This window comes from Sus scrofa, chromosome 15 (assembly GCF_054392235.1).
Source record: "Sus scrofa isolate SSC_HxYL_T2T_F1_AM1 chromosome 15, Sscrofa_HxYL_maternal_Yorkshire_Landrace_v2.0, whole genome shotgun sequence".
NCBI lineage: Eukaryota > Metazoa > Chordata > Mammalia > Artiodactyla > Suidae > Sus > Sus scrofa.
The window spans coordinates 82,413,007-82,430,651 of record NC_139397.1 but is presented as its reverse complement, the minus strand read 5'-3'; the positions used below and the strand labels follow the sequence as shown (position 1 = coordinate 82,430,651).

The window sequence follows — 17,645 nt, the reverse complement described above, 5'->3', positions numbered from 1 at the left end:
AAAACCACTTCTACAAAACTATAAAAATTCCATTATATATCACAAGATGTCTTTTTTATACTGAATGCTTTCAAACTAGAACAGATCAGCTATTTTACATGAAAAAAAATCTCTATAATATTTCTCTGGGAAATTATAAACAGGTGTGAAACTTCATAAAGAGAAAATGAAAATACCAGCTAAACAGCACAATCAGTTAAAACAGTTAGAAATTTAAAATTTTAAATTCCATTTAAAAATAAAGATAAACTCAGGAATTTAATACACTGATCAACTAATAAATGATAGCCGATGTGAAATGACATGCTTAGATTGACAACTTCCGAGTAGCAATATGATAGCCAATAGAAAATGAATACTTTACACCAAGATTAAAGGAATTTGCTGCCATCACTATAGCAACTGTCTTAAGGAAACTAACATGTTCAACAACCTGCAGACCAAAATTAGATTTAGTATGCAATAAAAACATAAATATGGCAATATAGTCTACATTTTAATTTCTGCACAATTTTATAATTGCTTTTTGCGCTGTGAGATTAAGTGGGTTTCTCCTTCAGAGCAACCTATCAAAATAGACTCATTAATGTCCAGTTCACTAATGAGCAATGGGTGAAGAAGGTGTTAATTATGCCACAGTAAGATTCAAGAAAAAGCCCTAGTGAGCACTTGGAGGTGTGTATAAGCTGAAGGCGTTTCTCCATGTTTATGTATTTACAGCATGATGCAATAGAATGACAGCAAAGTGGTCACTCCATGGATAAAAATGGAAATCTTAGATACAATATACTGAACAAAGAACCCCCCAAGGATTAATTAAGGTATGGAAAGGGGGCAAGGGGAAAATCTTTTTTTTTTTTTTTAGCTATATGAAATTTCTAAAGTTTATTTTAAAGTGTATATATACATTAAACCACCTTGGCTTTTGGCTTATAAATCCAAAAAAAAAACAATTTAGAAAAAAACAAAAAACAAAACAAAACCCTCCCCCCAAAACAAAACAAAACATTTGCACAAAAACTACCTCCTTAATATTTAATAACAAAAACTTAAAGCCAAAGTATGAAAAATATTTTCAGGCATATGAAGCTAGACTTTTATAATTCTTTTCCTATGTTGCAGTCCTACACACCACACTGAATCTCTATTCACCAGCCTGACCATTTAATTTTTTCTGGTACAAGTGCCTTGAGACTTTTCAGAGGTCACTGCAACAGTAGACAGCTTATAACAAAACCATTAGCAGTTTGGCTAGCTTAGGGAAACCTCTTACTTTCCTTTTTTGTTTATTATCACTGCATGAATCTGCAGCATATGATAGTTTATAATTTCTCAGGCTTGTTAAATTCATGTTAAAGGTCTGTTTTCTTGTTGAATAAATTTTGTTCATATAATGCTGCCTATTTCATACACTCAGTCTTTAATAGCACCTTTGGTCTATGCGCAACTCACAGATCAAAACAGAGGACTAAAATAGGGGTTGATGATGCTATTTACATGTGTGATTCCTGCTGTCTTCTTGTTAGTAGCTTTAATATAATAGAAGACCTTGTCTGTTTTGTAATTAACACATCTTTACTGGAGAGATATTTGGAAGTGATTGCTGTGAATATACTGGTTAGTAAAATAAACACAATCACACACCACTTTCTGTTATCAGACAAATTTGTGAATTGTACACATTATACTCCAGATCAACAAACTGTGATATAACAGCCAAGTAGAAGACACATATTTATATAACCCTTTATTTTTCTGAAAATATGTATTCACTCTGACCTTGCAAATATAATTAGCTTGTGGGATGTGCAGATTTCAGTACCATGGTTGCTTTACTAATTGCAACTCTTGGAAATAGATACTAAATATTTGGAAGCTGCCAATACAAAATAAAAACTGCATCTTTTTTGTACATCTGTCTTAGCTTATAAAAGCAAAATAGTTTTAAAAACAATACTGTGTTCCATATTTATTCCAAGCACACCCAAGGGTCAAGGACCTATCATTTCATTTTAATAATGAATCTGGTTTAGGGCTCAAAACTGTAATATTTTCAAGTTCAGTTTAATCTATAATTTTTTGGCTTCTTTCATTAGTATAGTACAGTTTATCCAATATGCTATTTATTTTTAAATCGTGTTTTCATATCAACTGACTAAACTATCAAAGACTAGACTTTCATATCAAAGACTAGACTCAATTTCTAACACACCAATCTATAGTTCCCAACTTTTACATTCAAAGGAAGTTATTTTTTAAGTTAAGTTTGAAAAATTAATTTAATAAAAAGGTATTTGAAAGAAAAATACACAAGCACTTCTGGCAGTAAATGCTAACATTCAGAATTCCACTCCCCCTCCCCCTTAAACAGTAGCTGCCTTTGAGCATTCCTAACTGCCCTTATATTGAAGTCAATGACCATGGGAATTGTTTATATATAAAATAAGCTGGGGGAAAAAAGGGCTTGAAAAAAAATTTAGGCCCTCAAAATCAATGTCAAACACCAAGAATAGAAAGAGTTACAATTGAGTTACCAGTTAGGTTACGTATTTAAACATATATAAATTCATCATCATATAAAGTAAGTCTCTAAATGACTGTAAAAATGTTAGGTGTGGAAGGAAAAGCAACACCCCATATCGAATACCCTTTATCACCTAGAAATGACCTGTTATCAACTGCTTAGGTTGTTTCTAGATTCTTTAAAAATTAAGGGTGCATGCGACCTGGGAAGTACTGCTGGGGGGGTTTGTGACCACTTTGTTACTTCTGCTGCCATGCACTGCCAGACATCTATAAGAGAAAAACATCTTATGTCTCTTGTAAGCCCACAGCATAAAAAATTCAAAGAAATCTTACTTTTTATGCCATTTCCAATGAAAAGCACTAAGAACTAAAACTGACTCATGCCAAATGCATATCACTGAATTGCTGTGATTTCTTAGTCTCAACTTTGCAACATGGAAATTATTTATAAAATGTCAATTTTAGCTCTGGAAAAGAAATTCCTATGTGTATGTACATTTTCTTTCTTCATCCTTGGAGAATTGCTTATTGTAGCTAGAGATCTGTAGTAGAACTTCAATATACTGGGAGAAAAGGAGGATAGGGTATAACTAGCATAATGTACTTTTTTTTGACAAGTGAAGACATGCACCAAAATTCAAACAGTAAAACCACAGTTTTGAACATATATGCTTTAATGAAAATAAACTGATCTCTAGAAACCAGTATGGCAAAAGGTTAATTAGACAGTTTTAGATTCATGAAACTTTGTAAAAAGAACACAGTGAAGTCAGTTTGGCAAGAGTTTTTACAGTGTATGCGTATACTCTGTATGGTACGGGTGTTTAAATGCTTAAGATACTCTAGAGTCAGAATTTTGCCTAAGTTAGAATTCTGGTTCTATCACCTGCTAGTTAAGTGACCTAAGACAACTGTTATTTAACTTCCCAATGTCTCCATCTGCTCTTGAATGACATCTCACAGAGTTAGCGATAGATTAAATAAAAAATAATATGTGTGAACCTGCTACTATAGTTACTAGTGTGATCATGGAGTTGCCCAGCTCAGATCTCCTTTCAGTAGAACCTACTGTAAAATGCATAGCTGACTCACAAACCCCAGATGCTACACTTCTGGATCCTCTAGGGGTTCACCAAGGGTCACACTTCCCTTGGGCTACTCCCAGCCAAAGACTGAGCACAGCAGCAGTACTACAACCTAGCCATTCCTGCCAAAAAGGGACTCCTCTAAAGGACAACTGTCTCAAGGACTCTCCAACAAACTGGCTGAAACTTCCTCAGAAATATACTACGGTCTGAAGCTCTTTCTAACCAATCCCACCTTCTCTTTCTCCTGTGTGGCCAGAGCTGTACTGCTATCTGAAGAGTCTACCCTTTATTCGTTACAGGTGTTCCCCCAAATAAACCTCTTGTAAATCTAATCCCTTTTTTACATTTGCTTCTTGAAGCACTCAAACTGACACAGTAAACCAGGCAGAGTACTGCTATTGCAATACAGTGTTAAAGTTAGGAAACAGCTACCCCCCAAATCAAACCATAAACATTATCTATATGCCAATGTATATACACAGACATTTGGTAAATGAAAACATCAACAGGAAATTATGGAGGGACCTTTAAAGACATATTTCCTTAGGAAAATTCCTAAATAAAGAACAAAAAATGGGAGTTCCCATTATGGCTCAGCAGGTTAAGAACCTGACTAGGACCCATAAGGATGCAGGTTCGATCCCTGGCCTCGCTAAGCCGGTTAAGGATCTGGTGTTGCTGCAAACTGTGGCGTAGGTCACAGATATGGCTCAGATCCGGCACTGCTGTGGCTGTGGCATAGGCCTACATCTGCAGCTCCAATTTGACCCCTAGCTTGGGAATTTCCATAATGCCACATGCGCAGCCCTAAAAAGACCAAAAAAAAAAAAAAAAAAAAAAAAAAGAACAAAAAACATAAGTTACACTGAATATTATCATCTTTTTAAAAAAATGACAATATGCCTAGTATCTTGATATTCATATATGATAGGTATTTCTAGAATTATAGATGATGAGTATAAACAATGAACTTAACTGAACTCCTAAGGGACTATTAACAAGCTAAGAGAGACTATCATCTCTGGGTCTTTGGTCTGATACCAACTCAGAGGACCAATTCTACCTGGTAGCTATTCCGTCAACCTATATAAAATGAACAAGCGACTCCTTTCTCATAAACAAATGAAAGCAACACAATTGATGTGTTTATTGACAGTTCCACATAAAGTAAATAAATAAAAGTTTCTAGAGACCAAAGGCTAGGGCTCACCTATGTCAGAAAGGCAGAAGAAAGGGGATAAGGGAAATACATTGGCAAGGTCATTTTTGTAGGACAAATATGTAAAGGTCAATTACAGTGCCATGTAACACTTTGACATTTTCATTAGGCTTACTAATTAAATATTATATAAAATCATATTATATAGAAATATCAACAACAAAGAGGAGAGGAGGTATTAAGATTCTCAATTTATGGAAAGGAAAATGAGGGGCTCAGAGGACTTGAATAAATTAAATGAGATGACAACCAATAAGTGACACCACTATGCTTTGTACAGACAAAGCATGCCAAAGCTAGTACTCCTCATCACCAAGCTATTTGACATAACAGTTATCCTGACACAAAAGCAAGAAAAGACTACTTAAGATTCAGTAACTTCACAGCAAGGTTTGTGTCTGTCTGATTCACCAATGACTATTCAATCCCTGAGCAGAGTACCTGGGACACCTATATGGGGCAGAATAAAAATCTACTGAAACGAAAAGCTCCAAGAAAGCATTTTTGGTTACTGTTTAAGTTACCATTCATGTTTATTTCCCCCGCCCCATTCACTATTTATAAAAAAATCTAATCATTAGCTTTACAAAATATATACTTCCCATTTACTCATCACTGCTCAGTTTTGAATTCATGGAACACTCTTCCAGGCATCTTGAGCTTCAAGCAGTGACTTGTGTTTAACTAAAAATAAAAACTGGGATTTTCTGTCGTAGCTCAGTGGTTAATGAATCCGACTAGGCACCATGAGGTTGCGGGTTCAATCCTTGGCCTTGCTCAGTGGGTTAAGGATCCGCCTTTGCCGTGAGCTGTGGTGTAGGTCACAGACGCGGCTCAGATCTGGCGTTGCCTTGGCTCTGGTGTAGGCCGGCGGCTACAGATCCGATTAGACCCCTAGCCTGAGAACCTCCATATGCCATAGGGAACGGCCCTAGAAAAGGTGGAAAGACAAAATAAATAAACACCTAAATAAATAAAATAAAAACTGCATACAGTTTTTAACAGCTACTTGGAATATAAAAGTGGCAGTGAGCATCTATTGAAACGCTTACTAGCAGTTTAAGAAGAACCACTGATTATTAGACTAATAATCGACTATGACTTAGAAGAAAACTTACCACCGTAATCAACTCTACTCTCTTCAGGAAATTACAGTGATAAGAACACACTAAACCCACCAAAACTAAGTCTGAGGCCCAGAAACATCCTCTCAATTAACAAGGGCTAATGTCAAATCATTTGAATATAATCTTAAACAATTAATATATATGATCTATGAAAAGGCCCCTTATACAAAGTCATAGTTTCCATTTTCTGGTACAACAATGGCCTTAAGGACAGGGAGTTATTCTCCTCTATGTCTCCAATGTATGTCCGGCACTCAGTAGTGATCAATAAATGTCTGTTGAATGAATAACCAGGGATCATTAGACTGGGAAAGAAAAGCATTCAAGGAAGCAAAAGAGTCAATAAATAATATTTTTATAGACAATGGAACACTGTTTTAAAGGTTTTCCCGTATCTTTACAGTTGGATTCAAACTAATTTGAAGTAGACATCTTATTACTCAAATACACAGCAATTATTAAACAACAATATTAGTTCAGAAATTATATTTTAATACAGAAACTCTAAAAGAGCTACACCAAGAACTTTTAGTTTTACACGTGATTTATGCTTCCTAGGTTTTTAAACATAAAATTGCTTTAACATTCCTAGTGACAAATTCCTGATTATAGCAGCTAAATTAAACTATTGAGTCTATCAGGAATAGGGTAGGCACATTAGCACCTAGGATTTCTTAGACATCCTCGCGGATTAAATCTAAGCATATTATAAAAGTTCAAATTGATAATAAGAGTGAAAAACAGGATGCAAACAAAGATAATATAGTAACTAAACTTGTTCCAAGATTTGGATGAGTATGCTCACAGAGCTATATTAGGAATGGAAATAGAATTTTTATGTGTCCTATTTTCTATTTTTCTCTTTCAGTCTGGAAAACCAGGCAAAGGCAAGGTGTGTGTATATACAGTTTGAGATTAGAACTATTCAGCCCTAACTGACCTTTATGAATACCGATCAAAAGACAATCTTATAATATAACAGCTATTCTAAATATCTTCCACTACCTTTAGAAGACAAATGATATGATAAACTTGAGCACTAGCTCTGATTATACAAAGTTCAGATTCATTACGGCTAAGGTCTATGAACAAACTGGCTCAATGACTTTGTCACTCCCACATCTCACTCATTTAATAAAGGACTCTACGACTGCTAACATACACAAATTACTTACTAAGCCCCCAAAAGTAACTGTAGTTTTCCTGTATGCTAAAAGTCAGAACTGGTAATAACTGACCACTGACACATTCATGCTTTGATTTTATTTTATTAACATTTTTGGAAAAAACTCCTTTTTACATCCACAACATCAATTCCAAGATATGGAAACCTTTCTCCTATAAAAGCTCCAGCCCGGTGGGGGAGACAACACATTGATAAATAAAACACAAAATGGTTTTACATGAAATACGTTAATCACTTCAAAGCCCAGAATTTTAAGGTAATGTATTCATTTTCATCAGCATGCCCCATAGAAATACGTTGGAAAATAGTAAGTGCTTAATAAAAAAAAAAAAAAAATCAGCTGAATCAGAAAAGTATTCCTAAATTAGTATGACTATAAGAATATAAAAAGGGAACGTTTTCATTTCTTTTGTAGTTATTACCTTCATCTTCCTAAAGTGAGCAAGTTCAAAATTAATTATAGATTTGTTCTTAACAAAATTTTCAGAAATATTTACATTTTACTTTTAAAAATATGCTAGTTGCTTTTCATTTAAGCATCAATTATTATTATTATTGTTATTATTTTTTTTTTTGTCTTTTTGCCATTTCTTGGGCCACTCCCGCGGCATATGGAGGTTCCCAGGCTAAGGATCCAATCGGAGCTGTAGCCACCGGCCTACAGCAGAGCCACAGCACACAGGATCCAAGCTGTGTCTGCAACCTACACCACAGCTCACGGCAACGCCGGATCCTTAACCCACTGAGCAAGGCCAGGGATCGAACCCGCAACCTCATGGTTTCTAGTCGGATTCGTTAACCACTGCGCCATGACAGAACTCCCAAGCATCAATTATTTTAATCTTTAGAATAATGAAGTAACATTTATCACAGCCTCCTATATGGCATATGCCCTGTAATGATTATATACATGACTTCATAATATTCTTATTACAATGAGATAATTACTAACATCCCTGTTTTACGAATAGGAAAACTGATGCTCAAGATTAGGTAACTTCCTCAAGGTCATGCTCTAATGTAGAGATGAAAGTTGGATGCTAATGCAGGCCTGATCCCAAAGCCTTCGGTCTTCATTACTCTATGCCCTGCCTTTATGATCTATCTTTAATAACAATAAGAAAATGCTAAAACAAAACTATTACTAGAGTAGTTTAAAATCGCCACCATCTTAAAACCTTCTAAAAATTTCCCAGTCAAGAAAAATATTTTCCTTCTCACCCTGAAAAAGATGTAACTTTCTATGTATTCAAAAACAAAAAGACATAACTTTCTATATAAGCGCTTATAATGCTAATTCCCTAATTACTTCCTCCTATATTTGTATTTACCTTTCATAGCCCCATCTTTTTGGTAAAATGCTGACTAAAATAAACAATAATAACAACAAAAACTATTCATTTTACATTCTAATATATCTATGAAATAAGAATGAAAAAAGAGGTGAGTATCACCAGGAGTGGTACTGTTTCTAGCTCTTCCTCCAAGATACAAGCTTCTTTTCTGAGTGATATCTTTCCCACTGAAAGTTCAGTCCAAGCTTCACCTACTTTATGTAGCCTATAATGAGTCTGCCTTCTTCTAATTTCATTTCATTTACTATGTTTGCTATATAAGTACTATCTTACTGTGTAATGACAAATAAGAAGTTCTAAATAAATATCAGTTGAATTATTTGCAGCTAGCACGCAGTTTAACAGTTACAGAAACAAAGCAGGATCAGTATAACACATATTATATTAATATGCAATGTAGGATTATCAGTATATAATTGGCAGAATGTTATCCGGTTCACTAGTGACACTAAATGTGTATGACTTATCTTCTCAAAAAGACCAACACTACTTTTTATTTATTTTATATCTCAAATCATTAATATACAGGCATATCAGATATCCTTAAGAAAATGCCTGATGATGGCTGATCTGAAACTAAATTAAACATCACATTTTTAGAAGCCAGCTGAATATTTCTGATCAAAGTAAATAAAAAAATCTTCAACTAGTATGAAATTTTACTTGAGCTAAAGGGTGTTTAAAGATTTTTTTTAATGTTTTCAAAATAGAGGACACAAAAATTATTTGGAGTTAGCAGGTAACGTTTAAACATTTTACCGACAGGAATCCTGACAAGAAAATTAGTTCTCAAAAGCAGAAAGAATTGTATGCTAGTTTTATGACTTTCCACAAAGTGATTGTTCATTTTGCCCTAAGGAAGGATAGTTATATTACAAGTTGAATTAACTTAATTTGTTACTGGACCAAGTCCAGTTTTAGGCTGAATATGTAGGATAACAAAACATTAAGCAAGAGGCTACCACTAGAGAACTGAATTTTAATAATTTAATATATTTTTTTAACCTAAAGCAGAATCTTAAAAACTATTTCACTGGTAAGTTTAGACTGGAGCTCACTGTTAATATCTATGAGCTTATACTCCATTTAAATTACAAATATTATCACTGATTTTTCACCTACATCATTTTAAAACATTTACAGGATTGTGTAATACACAGAGTGATATACATTCTTTATTTCACAGTGTATTTTAACATACTAAAAATAGTACACATGAACCATTGAAAACTCTTCAGAAAACCTATATCTCTTTCCCTTGACTTTTGCTGAAGCAAATGACATCTCTCTATATAAATTCAGCAAAGATCTTGCAATGACTTTTGGTACTCATTTTCCATTCCTGAGTTATTTTAATTATATTGTTCTTAACTGTCTAATATTAAAGTCAGTAAAAGTTTGAGCTCTGAAACTTTATAGCCCTTGATTTACCTCCTTGTTCTGCTGCTTAACACTTAAAGTATGATTTGGGGTAATCCCTTTGATCCTAATTTTTTGTACTCTTTAATAAATGGAATATTAGAGCCTATTTCCAGAATTAGAGAAGAGAATAAATGAGGCAAGCTGAATTGGTTATCACCACAATACCAGGCATAGAGCCGTAATTCCATAAAGATACAGTCAAGTCACTATAAAAGGAAATCAAACATTATGAATTAATTGAGATTACAAAGAAAGAATCCATGTTTATCTAGTCATTCAAATACAAGAGAGATAATATTGAGACTTACAAAAATGGAAATATAATAATATACAGGAAAGAGGTATTAAAAAAAACAAGGAGGAGTTCCCGTTGTGGCGCAGTGGTTAACGAATCTGACTAGGAACCATGACGTTGTGGGTTCAGTCCCTGCCCTTGCTCAGTGGGTTAAGGATCCGGCGTTGCCGTGAGCTGTGGTGTAGGTTGCAGACGTGGCTGGGATCCCGCGTTGCTGTGGCTCTGGCGTAGGCCGGGGGCTACAGCTCCGATCTGACCCCCAGCCTGGGAACCTCCATATGCCGCGGGGAGCGGCCCAAGAAATAGCAAAAAGACAAAAAACAAAAAAACAAAAAACAAAACAAAACAAAAAAAACAGGGACCCAACTTCAATCACTGGCATATAGATTGTCATTGTTTAACTCTTGATCTAACTATCATCTTAATAAATATTTTGACAGCTTTGGTAAATCATGTGCGGAGAAGGGAGAGGGAGGGAAAGACCTATGTTGTTCTTCATTTTTTATAAGTTTATATTCTTAAGTTTAATTATTTAAGTAGAACATTCTGGCCATGGATTTACTAGCATTTAATTTAATTCACAGTTTGAGGCACTGAGAAAACTATATTATAACCAAACTCACACACCTTATAGATGAAGTAAGAACTGGATCCTTATTTCAGGTGATATAATTGTATGAATCAGTATGTTAGGTACGACAAATGAGACTCATCAATGACAGATGTTTATACTAAATTAAAAAAATTTTTTTTCACAATACATAAAACTAGAGAGTGAAATGTGATTTCATAAAGTAATTTTTGATATATTTTTTAAAAGTACAATTTTACCACATGACAACAAAGTCATATGCTACAAGTATACTTTTTTAACAAAATGCATTCTTTTAGTATCAATTATGATTAATGAGGAATAAACAACGCAAACTCCAATATTATATAATACCTGAACTAAGTGTGTAAACTAAAACTGCCATTTAAAATACTACAAACAAGATAGCTAGCCAAAATACATATTCATTTATTTACATTTTATTTTGAAAATGCTTTCTTTCATTGTATTTAAGTTCATATTTTCCTTTTCAAAGTAGCCACTATCACATGAGTTAAGTATCATAAAAAGTCATACTCCAAGACAGAATTCTAATTAAATTTAAAATAATTCTAATTAATTTAAAATAATTCTAATTAAATTTAAAATTAGGCTTCAATTATTATTGGTAAATACGGTGGTGGGGGAATTTAATCAGATAATTGTTATAGTTCTAAAATTATTTAAATGAGTTATTTACAGTACTTTAATTCATACAACTAGCAAAAGTCAAGAATTTTCAACTCCTTTTTATCTCTATCAGTTAAATAATGATACACTTAATAAAAATTAAAGTGAATAAATTGAAATACAGATATACACAGCAAGCTTCAGAAGTTACCCGTTTGGAATTGCCTAGTATATCAGTTTCTATTATTATTGTTTTATGGCTAGTTTCTGCCTCTGAAAAGCTAAACCATATCTAATAGGATCATGATTTAGAGAAGAGCTCAATTTTTATTCATCATAATAATATAATGTCAAAAACTTTTCAACTTCAAATTCATGACAGATAAAAACTCCATGTTTTAACAGCCATATTTAGTTTGTTTGAGCTGGTGAGCAGATGTAAATGTAATCTTCAATACTATCAAACTCCAGGTCTGATAGATAGCAAGCTAATATTTATTTTAAGTGCTGTAAAAATTATTTGTAAAAACTGCATAAAAAAGGATTCCATAAATGTATTGTGATTTTATTTTAACAATTATTCTATACTACAATGGAAGTACATGCTCAAACAAGACACCTCAGCAGTATTTTAAAGCAGTAACCACCTAGCCAATTTCTGTATGTTCTGTAGTTTTTCTAATCCACTCTCCCTGTGGTTGAGCAAAATCGAATTGCCTCTCACATTTGCAGACAGCTCTGTGAAGGTGATAATAGAGCTGCTCCCTGCTGTCATGAGGCAGGAAATAGGAAAATGGCATATGGGGCTAGAAAGAAAAAAAAAAGAAGAAAAAAAAGAAAAAGAAAGAACGAATGAACAAAAAAAAAAAAAAAAAAAAAAAAAGGAAGAAAGAAAAAAAAAGAAAGAAAAAAGAACTAAACAAGAACAAAAGATTTCAACAAAGAACAACTATAACCCAATATGCTTTGCAAGTTAATCTCTTTTCAGAGTCATTTACCATATCTAATCACTCAACTGTGTCCTCACTCCAAAAATGTAAACGGTTGATACCAAGTGTTTGGGGCAAGTTTTCATTGTCTAAAATATTTGGAACACACAACTGCAGAACATGTCTTGCACAATGTCTGCAAAACAGAGCTCTTTAACTAAATTCTTTAAATGTTTTGCCAATCCCGAATTCACCATTTTAACATAAAAGGTAGAACAACATTTATTAAAATATTAATAAAATGGGTATTGTAGGCTTTTAGTATAATTAATATTCCTAAAACCATGAAATAAAATTTAAAGATAAACATTTCTGATCAGACTGATTAAAGTAGAAACAAATCTCTAAATAGTTAAATTGCTAATAATAATACCAAGACATTTCTTGACTTGTACAGTTTTTGTTTAGTTGGTTTTTTAAAGTAGACAGGGGTTTTTTGGTGTAATTAAGAATCTTACTTTAAACCAAACAGACTTTTATTCACTGTATCTGTAAAAAGAATGTGGCAGGAGATGCTGATAAAGATAGAATCCACTCTACCTTTCCTTTTACACTCTGAATGGGATCCACAACCACTGCCACAGCTCTCTCTGACAAGGCTTCAAAGCTCTGCTGAGTGTTGATATCCACACCAGAAAGCCAACAACCAAAGCCAGGGTGACTGTGATACCAACCAACAACCATCTCAGGCCTGAAACAAAGAGGGCATTCAGCTGTTCAGAACACAACAAGTAATGCATTTATGATATGAAAAGAAACAACACACTAACAGGGTATAAATTAAGAAGAGATGAAAAACACACAGGTGTGAAAAAGCACCATTAGAAACACTGAAATCATAGACCATATTATCCAGAAAACATGGAAATGAATAAGTGTGACAAAAGAGTGCTATCATTAAGAGATGCACATTAGCAGTGGTAGATAAGGCTTTCAGTTTTTCACCTTGTTACCACACTTTCTCAGAGCCAGTTTTTACCCTTTCAGTATTCAAGTAAATATCTACTCTTTAACTCCTTAGCTCTGGGAGTTGGATTTTACAGGCAGAGTACATTTTTAACAATGGACACCAGGATCCACTGTTGTGAAAGGATTAAATATCAATTAAACCAGCAGTAGAACTAGGAACTCAGTCAAAAACCAATTTGCACTGTTCTGCTCAGCTGCTGAGCCTTTTGCTAACATTAATTTTGAAGTTTTTTCCACAGTAGAAGAATTTGAGCAAGAGAATGACAACTATTGAGAGATTTAATCTGGGGGGAAAAATTTGAAGACTATGTGGATTCTACTTCCCCTGTCTTTAAAACTCATTATGACTACAAATATAATTAACTATTAGAATTTTATTTCACTGCAGCTCTCAAATACATGGAACATAAAAGCTCTTTCATTTATAAGTGACTAGAGAGTAGCTCTATATGCTAAACAGAGGGAAGCTACAGTTTGCTATATAACTGCTGAGAATTTTAACATGAGATAGTTTTCTGACTGGCAAACTTCTGTGATCCTAGAGGAAAGAGATACTAGATAGGTGGTGCAGAGCACTGATGGTGATACTTTAACCATATGCTTTTTTTTCTAGGAGTGATATTCATAAACATCTAAAATCTCGAGATACGATTCTGAAAATATTTCCTCTTATTCCATTATATAATCATTGGAAATACTTACCTTCCTGTCTGCTTCAACATATCTAACATTTTGGCTTGGAACACTGGATCAACTGCTTCTACACTGACACCCTGGTTTAGAGAGAAAGAAAAATGATGAGCTTCTATAACAATGAAAAAAAATTTTATATTACAATGTAATGAACAAAAAGCTAAAAACCTATGCAGGTTTTGGTAACCATATTTGATACCCACTCAAGTCATCTGATTATAAACCATACAGCAATAAAACTTCTAAATTTGCCAAGTACCAAACTGCTAACGCTAATGAGTTAGGATAATTTACAAGACCCTTTAAAAGAGTTTAAGATCATGACTAATGTGTGCGCGCGCGCACACACACACACACACACACACACACACACACACACACAAAGAAATAACCCCGATAGGTAAACCAACTATTTTTTGGTTAGCACTATCTAGGCAAGCATACTTCCTGTCATCCTTTGATAACTGATAAGCACTAGGTCTCAGTACATCTCATCCAAAGTTCTACAACTATTCTACTATAATAAGCAACAGCCTCAAGTTTCTCTCTCTTCCCCCTCACCCCCACCCCCCAGTAAACACATTGAGGAAGGAAAGTAATTTATTAGTTTTCCCAGAGTTGCATTCATTTTCTGAGGGGTGGGGAGGAAGTTCTGTGCTTTAGTTAGGACTACTTGGTAGATTAGACAATTGGAGGGAAATATATACTTTTGATTATTACCTCAAATATGAAAGCATTCACAAAAAATTCCCCACAAGAGACAATCTGTAATCAAGTCTTTTAAATGTTGCATTATTTCACTAGTTCAACCAAAAGAAAATTTTAGGATATGAAGAACTAAAGGCATTCATATCATCTCTCCAGGGAGAGATCACTGCCATTATAGTTCCCTCCAGGCTTTCCTTTAACATCAGGAATTTAAGTCTAATCTATTTAAACAAACCAGTTAACATAAGTACTTCTTCCCACCAAAACAAACAGTATTTTGAATTCTAATTGAGAGTGCATCCTCAAGAACAGGGGTATGCAATCTGCTGCCTACAGGCTAAGATTTTTTTTTTACATTTTAAAGGGTGGTTTAAAAAAAATAAATAAACCAGGAATAGGAGACAGAGACATATGTCTTTACAGAAAAAGTTTGCTAACTCTTAGGCTAGAAGAAAAACTTTCCAATTCTAATACACGGAGTGAACCTAGGGATCAAATATAATATTCTAATATTCCCTAACCCTAACCCTAACTCTATTTTATGTTGTCAAGTAAGCATTTACAAATAAATACATGATATTAAAGCTTAACAACCCTTTTTATAATGAACATCGACTAAGGACGATACATAACAGAAATAACAAAATGCTTTTATTTTAGTATGCTTCATATATTCTGACATAAAAAAATAGATACAAGTAATAATAGTCTAAGATTTAAACCTATATCTTTAGGTAATATGGAGTGTATTTCTCTATGCCCAAATACACAAAATAAATACAATGGATATAAATCCAGGTGGACAAAATCTGCAGGTCTAAATTACTTTACCTCAACAAACTGATCTATTTGGAGAAAAAAACTTGTGTCTTTTTCTGTATTTTGCATTATTTATAAATACACTGTATTCTGCAGCAACTACTCTATTTAAAGTGCTTATCATAGAGTTCCCTGGTGGCCCTGTGGGTTAAAGATCTGGCGATGTCACTGCTCTGGCATGGGTCTGACCCCTGGCCTGGGACCTTCCACATACTGCTGAAGTAGCAAACAAAACAGAACAAGAACAAAAATGTTTATTATATATAGGTATGTATATGTATATATACACATATACACTTCATTATTTTAAAATAGGATTTGTTTTTCTCTAGCATTCACTTTATCAAAGTATACTCACAGTAAAGAGCCTCAAGCAGAGCAAACAGTTTTATGACAATTTCTTTAATCCAGATATTTTACAAGGCTCAATAAGAACAGTGTTGCATATTAGAGAAAAAAATTCATCAAGTAAATATATATTCCTAGGCAAATAGATGAGAAGGGAAGTAGAACAGTTGTTTTTTGGCCATTTAAAAAAAAATCTGAATATACACCTATCTACAAGTCCAACGAATTAAACAAAACAACAAAACAAAACAAAAAACTCCCAGAAAGAACAATGAGCTCTAAAGGAGCAGAGTAGAGGACTTTCAAAATCTACATTCAATACACTTCTTCTATAAGCAAATTACCATACCTAGGCAAAAAGAACTAAAGTTTGTCATGGTGTTTTGGGTTTCTGAAACTTAACATTTTGCATCAGAAAAGCTTAAGAGTCATCTATCACCATATATAGAATATTGTAAGAGCCATATTTCAAAACAATCAGAACAAAACATGAGGATTGGATAATGCACGTGAATTAAAAATCTAATTAAGAGAGTCACTAAAATCATTTGAACCTAGTGTTCAAACTAATCAAACTAATATTCTACTATCTTAACGTAACTAATTTATAAACCCAGAATGTGTTGCTAGTTAAAGCTGAAGGTACAAGGAAAGAGACTGTTAGCATCACTCAGTTTGTGGACCTATAGGGAATTTATGATGCATTTAAAAGATCAATGATTTAATTCACTACAATATAAAATTTCCTATCATTAGTCTTATGATGAATTTTTCCTATCATAAAGAGAAAATTACAATATGATGAGTTATTCTGCATAAGAAAAGAAAAGAAACAAATTTACTTGCAGCAGGCAACCATGAAAGTACTCACTGTTCCCGACTGTGGCATAGCAAACACATCAATCACTCTGACGGTGTAATCATCAACAAATTCTCCAAGCATCAGACCCATAACTTCCATTGGAACTCCAGCGCGACCATGTTTTAACATCTGTAAAGAGGAAGATAGAGACACAAAGCTTTGAGATCTTTGGACCCTTTTTAAAATAAATTCATAACCCAATTGCATTTCACTGGAAACATACTCTATAGATGTACCTAAAACAACAGCTTATGTATGAGAGGATTAACGTGAAAACTATTACAAACTAAAAGATACAGTGCAAGCAGCAGAGCTCTCTAAAACAAGTATTTACATTCAATACTTACTTTCAATAGTGCCAGGGAAGAGATATAGACTTGTTCTGCTGTGTCCACAGCAGGAGCATCTGTAGGTGGCCCCTAGAAATAAGTATAAATCATATATAAATACACGGAATTTATGAATTTAAAATTAAAAGTTACATTTATTTAAACACGATCATCTTAAAAGCGTTTAGGGAAAATATGTTAAGTATCCTTTAATTCACTTACAACACGAATAATCAAACCAAGCTAGAAAATATCAAACCTGCAGAAAACATCAAACTTAGGCAAGTGTCCAGTGGATATAATGCTTGAATCTTGCAGCAATGCTAATTTACCTCCACTACAAAACAGCTACAATGCGCCAATTAGCCATGTTTTTTATCTCAGTGTGAATGTAAACTGCTGTTGGACTAGTATGATTAACTGAACGTCCAACACAAACAGTAAATTCTCTGAGCTTGATTTTCAGCTAAGGCCAGCACGAAGGTAGA

The 17,645-nt window shown here is 33.8% G+C and overlaps 1 protein-coding gene across 3 annotated transcripts in view; it reads right to left on the bottom strand.

Annotated features, from left to right (window-relative positions):
- The window catches only part of PSMD14 (proteasome 26S subunit, non-ATPase 14), a 109,963-nt gene that overhangs the window by 36,865 nt on the left and 55,453 nt on the right, over positions 1-17,645 (bottom strand). For 2 of the 3 annotated variants that reach the window (XM_003359536.6, XM_013984188.3), the window contains 4 exons: positions 17,176-17,247; positions 16,838-16,957; positions 14,101-14,171; positions 12,970-13,120 (listed from right to left, as the gene is read on the bottom strand). In XM_003359536.6, coding sequence (XP_003359584.2) covers positions 12,970-13,120; positions 14,101-14,171; positions 16,838-16,957; positions 17,176-17,247 — 414 coding nt within the window. Of the gene's footprint in view, positions 1-7,212; positions 7,746-11,313; positions 13,121-14,100; positions 14,172-16,837; positions 16,958-17,175; positions 17,248-17,645 lie in introns of those variants that run through there. The other variant, XR_014830506.1, reaches the window with a different exon arrangement.